Source organism: Belonocnema kinseyi, chromosome 10, assembly GCF_010883055.1.
Source record: "Belonocnema kinseyi isolate 2016_QV_RU_SX_M_011 chromosome 10, B_treatae_v1, whole genome shotgun sequence".
In the NCBI taxonomy this organism is placed as follows: domain Eukaryota; kingdom Metazoa; phylum Arthropoda; class Insecta; order Hymenoptera; family Cynipidae; genus Belonocnema; species Belonocnema kinseyi.
The window spans coordinates 81786201-81795663 of record NC_046666.1 but is presented as its reverse complement, the minus strand read 5'-3'; the positions used below and the strand labels follow the sequence as shown (position 1 = coordinate 81795663).

General features: G+C 33.7%; 1 protein-coding gene across 1 annotated transcript in view; it reads right to left on the bottom strand.

The window, feature by feature from the left end:
* Positions 1 to 2667: 2667 nt before the first annotated feature.
* The window catches only part of LOC117182125 (protein YIPF6), a 22649-nt gene continuing 15853 nt past the window's right edge, over positions 2668 to 9463 (bottom strand). Inside the window, exon 7 of the mRNA XM_033375165.1 lies at positions 2668 to 3599. Coding sequence (XP_033231056.1) covers positions 3484 to 3599 — 116 coding nt within the window. The 3' untranslated portion in view covers positions 2668 to 3483. The remainder of the gene's footprint in view (positions 3600 to 9463) is intronic.

The window sequence follows — 9463 nt, the reverse complement described above, 5'->3', positions numbered from 1 at the left end:
CATTAATCTAGTTCGTGGCTATAAATTATACAGAAATAACTCAAATAGAGGTACCGCGATCTTAATTCAAGAAAATATTGATCACCATGAACTAATAATTCCTGAACTTGAAGCCCTCGAAGCTAATGCTATACAAATAAAAATTCACGGGAATCCATATGCTATAGTCTCGCTCTATCAGAGTCCCTCTCGCGAATTTCTAAAAAATGACTACAGAAAAATATTCAAACTTGCACCCTCGGTAATTACTGCAGGTGACCTAAATGCTAAACACTTAGCCTGGAATAGCAGAACAACTAACAAAATCGGTAAACAATTATTTGACTTTATAAATCATAAGAATCTCTCAATCTCAGCACCAGACTCGCATACTTTTTTCCCTCACAACACCAAACATACATCCGACCTTATTGACTTTGCAATTTCCAAAAGTAACTTTTAAAACCACGACATTTTCACTATAGATGAGCTTGACTCAGATCATCGTCCAGTCCTTCTAAGTCTTTTCACCAATTGTGAAAAATCCCCTGTCGCGCCTCGCTGTAATTTTGGAAAAGCAAATTGGCAAACATTCAACATAACCCTAGTAACACACGTTAACTTTGAACCTTCAATGACAAACACTTCCTACATTGACGACGCCATAACCAATCTAACCTCTAGAATAAAAACTGCCATTCACAGTTCAGTTCCTCAAACAACCATTAACAAATACGATCCACCTCTTAGCCCCGAGATTGAAGACCTTATCCACACTCGCAATAAACTCTGCCGTACTCACCAAAAAACTAAAAGCTGTATTCTTAAAAGCATCACTAACCACCTTCGGAAAACCATAGCAACAAAAGTTCAGGAGCACAGATGCAAAAATTGGAATAAAGAAGTCGGTAAACTTCAAATTCAAGATAACTCTATTTATCGTATGACTAAAGCCCTAACGAAGCCGCGATCTAACATTCCCCCTCTCAAAAATCCAGATCAAACCTTTGCTCTCTCTCTCCTACCGATAAAGGAAATCTACTAGCGGCAAATTATGAGAGTAACTTCGCTCCACATAATGAACCATCAGACCCTCAGCACCTTGCGTAATGTGAAAAAATTGTGTCCGATTTTCTTAGAATCCCAAGCACCGATAACTTCAAGAAAATAACCCATAAGGAATTAACAAAGTAAATTAAAACTACTAAAAATAACAAAGCTCCCGATCCTGATTCAATTTCAAACTTAGTCCTCAAAAAACTTCCGATTTCTAGTCTCACCCTCCTCGCTAATATCTTCAATGCCTGTATTCAACTAAGCTACTTTCCTAACTCATGGAAAATAGCTTACATATTAGTTTTTCAGAAAAAAGTCAAGGATCCATATCATCCTACCAGCTACAGGCCAATTAGTCTTCTTACTACAATGAGCAAAATCTTTAAAAAAAATAATACTCTCTCGCGTAAACTATCACCTGGAGGAAAACAGCATCCTTAAATCACAACAATACGGTTTTAGAAAAGGTCACTCTACGCAGTACATGATGCTCAAACTTACCAAAGCCATTAGCTTAAATTTCAATCGAAGAAAACACATTGGTGCTGTTTTCCTCGATGTAGCAAAAGCTTTTGACAGTGTCTGGCATGTGGGACTGCTCAGAAAATTAATGAATTACAATTTCCCAAGAGGACTCATCCTCTTTATTAACTCGATCTTTCTAACAGAAAATTCCTCAGTCAAAATAGGCCAGACACTTTCAAAAGAGAAACCTATCCGAGCGGGTGTGCCCCAAGGCAGAATTTTTCGATTAACCCACAATTGAAAAAAGTGCCTGTATAACCGAACTGTTGAGCGCGAAGCGAGATTATCCCAATGAGAATGTAATCGTCAAGGCCGTAGATGCTTTGAGAACCTTCTTTAATGTCAAATTAAGAAAAAATGTTCAGCTTCACTTTATGATTGTAATTTATGAGGGGTTTGAATTACAGTATTTGATATAATTTTATATATACTTAAAAAAAGGGAAAAGGATTGAACAACCACAGCAGGGTCCTATTAGGATCAGAAAAATAAAATGTGAACATTATTTTTCAATATCTGATTAAGCAGTACCAGATCAAGGTACACACAAAAAATTCTAATGGACATTTGATATAATAGTTTTTAACATACAATGTAGAAATTTTCGAATTGTGGTGTGTGCACAAATGTGGAGGGTAATACAAAAACCGAGCAAAAAATCAATCATAAAAGGTTTAATTTTTATGTCTTGGAAAAATGTTTGATAACGGATACGAATTTCTATTAAAACTTCAACGAATTTTGAGAAATATTTATTGGTAATTATCTTTTTTCATTACTTGTTGCAGAAAATTATAATTAAGATGTATGATTATAATTTTTGTCAACATTTTTTTATTTTTCGTATGAAATTGTGAAAAATCTTAATTTTTTATAAAAAATATAAACTTTTCATGGAAAACGCAATTAGAGCTTTGCATGTTCACTTCAAAAATTTGGATTTTCTGACGGAAAATATAAACTTCTGTTGTTCAATCGAATGCCCTATTGTCAAACCTTTGATTACTTTCCATCACCCACCAACAACGATTTATAATGTTATAAAAATGTGGTAAACTGAAAAATCTCCCTCTATGGAGATGCAAAGCGCCCATAAAAAGAGCACAGATAAATACATTCACAGTGAATCTTTTGCAGCGTATTAGTCTATGACGTAATTTTAGAAACTATGTTCTGTTTCCAATAGTGCTTTATTGTGGGGTATTCAATTCATATGATTTTATACACAAATATTATGTACACTTTTAGAATTGATATGAATAAAATAAACCAGCGCTCAAAAATTTGGTACGGTGGAATTTCAAATGTGCCATTTCTATTAAATCCCGAACTAAAATCTAAACATATCATGTTTTTTTTCTTCGCATATGGCCTATATTTTCACAGCCATTCTTGGAAACTAAAAAGCAAGACTGATAAATGAAAAAAACTTAATCAGTTTGTACTCTGAATTTAATGAGAAAAAAACTTACCACTCATAACTTGAAAAATAATCTAATTCTTAATACTTTTCTGGTGAAAAGTAGAGCAGTTCACCATACTATTATAAAATATCTTGCAATGCCAAGAAAATGCACTCGTTGGTAAATGGTGTATAAAAATGGAGAAATAGTACAAGATGAGTACAACTCTGAATAAAAATTGCTGTATCAAAGTCTTAGCTTTACTAAAAATTAATGGAAATTCTTGATACTAAGTATTCATAAAAAAAACGAACGATAAGTTGACGAGAAAATTACTGACATAGATCACATTTTACACATTCTCATTTTTGGATCATTATGTCGATCTGAAGATCACCTTATATACAAATATGACAATGAGACAAGAAAAGTTACACAATAGATCGTGATTCCCTCAAAGGTGAAAGCTAAGACTTCCCCTGTGGACAAAAATGTTCATGCACTCTTTCTGATTGGAATTTTATGTCGAATGGGAAATTACCAGCCATGAGATTATAAAGTAGAATAGGAATATGGGATAAACTGCTAATGCCTTCCTTCCCTCCGGTTGACTGTCTCCAAGAAAAGCCATTGACGCTGAAAATAATGTGAATTTTAATATAAGCCTCCGAATTTTACATAAATATTCTAAAAAGTTACAAAATTGTAGGGCTCAAAGTCACTTTAGAGACAAAAAAGAGTCGTTTTTCGATCAGGATAAGAAAAATCTCATTCTATATATAAAAATACATTTCTGTGATTTCTTACAGGTTTTTAAAACGACATCTTCCGTTAGCAGAAATAATGTGAAGTTCGAAAGATAAAAGTGATTTTTCGACATATGTTAATGCTGCTTCCACAGTTATATTTAAAATCATTTCCCCGCGTACAAATTCGTTCATCACAATAAGCTACATGACATGAAAAATCATTCGTCGAAGAAAAAAATTCTAGTGATAAATATAGTTACGCAGTCACAATTTTACACAGAAACTAAATTTTTTTGTAAACTAAACTGCTCAAAACCAGTAATTTCTCTTCCTAGTTATCCTAGTTATGTGACTTTGGTGCGTCAAAAGTAAGAAAGTATTCTTCATTATCGGTGGGAGTAATGTGAGGAAAGGATATACATTTTTTTATATTAATCCAGAGTTCGCGTGTTATTTATTTAAATAACACTTTCGTTCCGCAACACTTTTCCGACCCAAGTTTCTGATCAATCTCTCTAGCAATCAACCCAAGTGAAGATCCTCACTAAGTCTTCATGTGAGGTTCCCCACTTGGGTCCGTTAGTATCCAAGGTCTTTTGTTTCAGGGGTCATTCACTCTACTCACACTCTTTTTATTCACAATTTGCCGCCATACTTTTCTGTGCTGGCATACTGCTCTAGTTTCTTTTACGTCCAATGCATTTTTTCGCGCAGGCTCTCGTATCTATGTGGCTTCGTATGTCCCTTCTAACTAGGGTCTCATTCACACATTCTAATCATTCTTTCCGCGGTCTGCTTCTGGGTACGCTGCCATTTATTTAACCTTGATACACTTGTTTACTTAGTCATTCATCTTTCATTCTCTCAACATGCCCGTACCATCTTGACCGATTTCTTTCCCATGTGTCTACTAGCGTCTCTTCTGCACCACATTCTTTGAGAATTATCTCGTTACTCACTTTGTCCATCAGAGTTTTTCCGCATATTATGCGCAAGAATCTCATGACAATTCCGTTAACTTTACACTTATATTTTTCTTGATATGTCCATGACTCGCTACCGTATAGTACAGTCGGTACAAATATAGAATTATGTATTGCAATTTTAGCTTTATTTGATATGTTTTTACTTCTAATAAGGGGCCCTGCTCTACCAATAACCTTCTTACCTTCGTTTACGCGTCTATCTAACTCCTCATCTATCTTCCCAGCCCTAGTAAATAAGCTACAGAGGTATACGAACATATCAACTTGTTCAATCCTCTCATAATATAATACAATATTGCATATTGTTTTATCATTGTTTCCTTCGAACACCATAGTTTTTGTTTTATTTTCGTTAATTTTCAGGCCCATGCTCTTCATGCTTGCATTTAGTTTATTCACCATTCTTTGCAAGTCTTCGATTGACTCTGCCATAACAACCTTATCACCTGCGAACGCTAAGCCACGTACTATATAAATAACCATGAAGACTTAACGCATCTTTGTCTAACTCCTTGAATAATATCAACACAGTCACTCAATTTCCCATTTACCCTTACACTCGCTTTGCTACCGGTATATATTGTTTTTATAACTTGTAGAGGCCATCCATTGACTCCGTACTCTTTCAGGACTTCCCAAAGTTTACTTCTATCCACCTTCTATCTATCTTCCTGGCACAAACCCACTTTGGACTTCCCAAACCTATTCTTCTGTTGTTTTCATTACCGTGCGAATAAATATTTTTCAGTATATTTTACTTACGGTACTTAATATGCTCATTCCTCTGTAATGATTGAAGTCGCTTTTATTTTCCTTTCTTTCATATATTGGTACGATAGTCGCTTTTTTCAATCATCTGGGACTTCTCCCATCTCGCTACATAAATTTATTAATCCGTACAGTCTATGTGGTATGTACTCGCCACCGTGTTTAAGCATTTCAGCGTTAGTACAGTCTATCCCGGTAGCCTTGACGTTTTCCTAGTTCTTAGTTATATCCCTAACATCAGTGACACAGACTTTCTCAATTGAGTTTTATAACGCATCGTGTTCTACATCACAGTTGTTGTGTCCTATAGCTTCATCTCCGAATTGTCCTCTAAAATAGTCTCTGAAAGTGTCTAGTATCCCGTATGCATCATATATCATTCCCCCATTACTATTTCTCATGTTGACAAATTCTGTAATTTTGTTTACCTTCACTTTTTTATCAAGTATTTTCTTGCTTCCTAAAAAGCCATTCTGTATTTTCTTCTCTTCTTTTGCTCTAATTTTATCTTTACTTTCCTTAATTAATCATTTGAGCATCCTCTTTTTTCTGTCTGTAATCATTTACACATCTATTTCTTTCCTCATCGTTAAGACCTGCGAAGTTCAAAGTTCTCCTGTACGCTTCTTTCTTTACTTTTTGGGCAATCTGAATTTCATTATTCCACCAAGCATCACCACACATTCTTCCTACAACCGCGGTACCACACACTTTGATCGCACATCTAACAATTATTGTGTTGTGAGTGATTTCTCCATGGTTTTGTTGTAAATCAAATTAGTATTTTCTCTCGATTGATAAAAATATGGTATTACTAACCCCTTTCCAGAAGTCCAAATAGTTTTTCGTCTGGGGTGTCATCAGCTTTAACCCTTCTACATACTTATATGGTTACGCTTGTGTGTACTCGAGAACATTTAAGAAAGGACCCTCGGTATGTAGCAAGTCAGTTAAAGGAACGCTTTGATTTGTTATTGACTCAAACGGTCACAGTCATAAGTTTGGCAACGTCGTGTATGAACACGCGTGTTATTCGAAATTGACGCATAAACTAGAGCACGTGGAATGGATGCGACATTGCCTTACCTCAAGTTTACTGACATCAGTTAGACATTTGCGGTATAAATAATTCTTTTTCTATTCTTATATAAATTATTATAAATCTTCTTATATATTACAAAAAGTATGTCTTCTCATCAGACCACATTTTATTTTAAATCATTGATTTCCACAAAACACATCCCTGAATTCATTTCCGTTAAATAAGATATTCTATTCTAACATGACGTTTCTTTAATAATTTAATACAAAACAACGCTACTGATACTTAATTGATAATAATACTTTTATTAGTAACTATAAATTATTAATAATAATTGTTTTTTCCATAACAAAATAGAAAAAAGTAAGGGATACTATCATAGAAGAGTTCAAAAAAATTTGTACTTTTTAGGAAATGGAGATTAATCATTTATAGTATGGAAAACGTCAACTTTTCACTCAACTATTTCCATGCGAAAGTAATTAATGAATAGTGGAAAAGGTGAGAAAATTAGATCGAGGAAACTCTTACGTAATTGTATAATATACCATTACTCCAGGATAGTACCCCCTACTTGGTTCTATTTTTATATAGAAAAAAAATGTTACTAATAATTTATAATCACTAATAAAAATATTATTATTAAAAATTATTAGTAGCGCTGTTTTGCAGAAAAATATCAAATAAATATCATGTTAGAATAAAATGCCCTAAATAACCAAAAATTCATTCAGGGTCGCGATCTATATGCATTTTAATATTGATTATACACAACCGTAACCACACGAGTAGAAGGGTTAAACCTAACAACACACTAATTTTTAATTTGCAATCGGGACGCGTCACTCATTTTCGTCTTTATCGCGATCTGTAGACGACAACATCGAAAATGACGTGAAAGTAGGCACAACAAACTTTTGACACACATATATTTTACAGGCAAAGTCCGATGTGCCTTCACACCGCAGTCTGCCTAATCCCTCCGCAAATTGAATGAGCGGTGTCAGGCAAAGTCCGAAGTAGCACTTTCACTTCGGACTCTGCCTAGTTAAATCGCGAAGGGCCCGACAAGCTCAGGCAAAGTCCGGAGTAAAAAAAGAAAATGTGCGGAGTTTAGTTTTCCCGCTGCACAGTAGGCTGGCTCGAGAATTTACAATTGAAAATAGTCTACAGGTCACAATTGTGAACGGATATGAAAGTTTTTTTTAAAAATGATCAGTATTAAATTTGTAAGAAAACTTATAGATTCTATTTATCAATTTTTGTTTCAATATAATTATTTATTCAACGCAAGTTATTTTCTAACAAAAAATATAAAAATAAACTCGATATGTATTATATTTAACGTAGTATCTTTCTAAATTCAAAATACGCGAAGAGTTTTCTGCAATTTCGAGGGCACTAAATTTGTCTTTGAATTTAATTTTCATTGCTTGATTTCACGCTTCGTCAGCCATCGTTAAGGATTTTCAAAAACACTGTCGATTTATAAATATTATTCCGAAGCGATAAAAACAACTTATTCGGAAATGAACGCTGAAACTCAAATCATAAGATAAAAAATTTACTTTTATAATACTTCCAAAATTACTACAAGAACTTATATTCAAAAAGCTTCCAAACTTCGACGACCACGTCAGTAACTAGATTAAACTATTGTTGTTTTGAGGATAACTAAGTAGTTGCATCCGTCCCTAAATAAAAGAGAGGTGGGAGGGAGTGGGGAAATAACATTTCTTCATAAGTTACGAAACAAATACGAAATTAAAAGGAAGTTTTGTTTTGAAGGGTTATTGCTAAACCATTTTCAAACCAGATATTCAATTGATCTATTTTAATCAAAGACAGATTATTTATTTGTCATAGTAAATCTTAGTAGCATTGTCTAAACAGTGATTTTCGATCTCAATAAATTAAAATTTTGAATGTTAATAACAAATTTTAAGAACGAAACACCTATTATTGGCTCTTTCTTGCTGGAAAGATGGGTTTTACAATAAATATTGTAGTTTTTTTATCTATAAAATTTTACAGTTTATCTTTTATAATAGAAAGTATTTTACACGTATATTAAATCATTTTTCATAAAATAAATCAACAATAAACCATTGTTGATATTAATAATCTATTTATTACAAATAAGAGACTGGTGCCTTGTATGGAATATATATCTTTGAATTCGCATTAAATAATCGGCTTTTCCGAAAAGGCTTGAATTCGGAAACTATTCACACTTTAGAACAATAAAAATATTAAAAATGGATTATTTATGTTTGCTAAGTCTATCTACGTTAAATACGATACATATTGAGTACTTTTTCTTTTTCTTTTTAGAAAAAAACTTGCGTTGAATAAATGCAATGAAACAAAAATGGATAAATGTACTCAATAAATTATTTTAAAAATTTAATGCTGATCATTTCTGAAAAAAAAACTTTCAAATCTGTTCACAATTGCGATCTGCAGATAGGGCACTTCGCGATTTGACTAGGCAGAGTCCGAAGTGAAAGTGCTACTTCGGACTTTACCTGACACTGCTCATTCAATTTACGGAGGGACTAGGCAGACTGCGATGTGACGGCACATCGGACTTTGCCTGTAACATATACACTTAACTGCACACATACTAACGTGTGTCTCACTAGCCTATTCTACGAGTAAACTGAGCCGTTGTGAGAAAAAGCACAGATTTCCCATACGACACCATAAGCAGTTAAGAGGTTTAGACCGCGGACCTATGCTCTAGAGTCTAGATACCGAAATGCGATTTTCGAACATCCATTTTTAAAAAACTAAAAGTAATTTTGCCGTTTCGCTTTCGGGATATTAACTGCATATAAAAAAGGTTCTAGAAAATATTGCGAAACAATGTACAAACTTTATCTTTCATGATTACTTTAATATTGGCTCCTTATTTTGCACTAATATTTATTCTCAGCTACCATGAAAAATGTA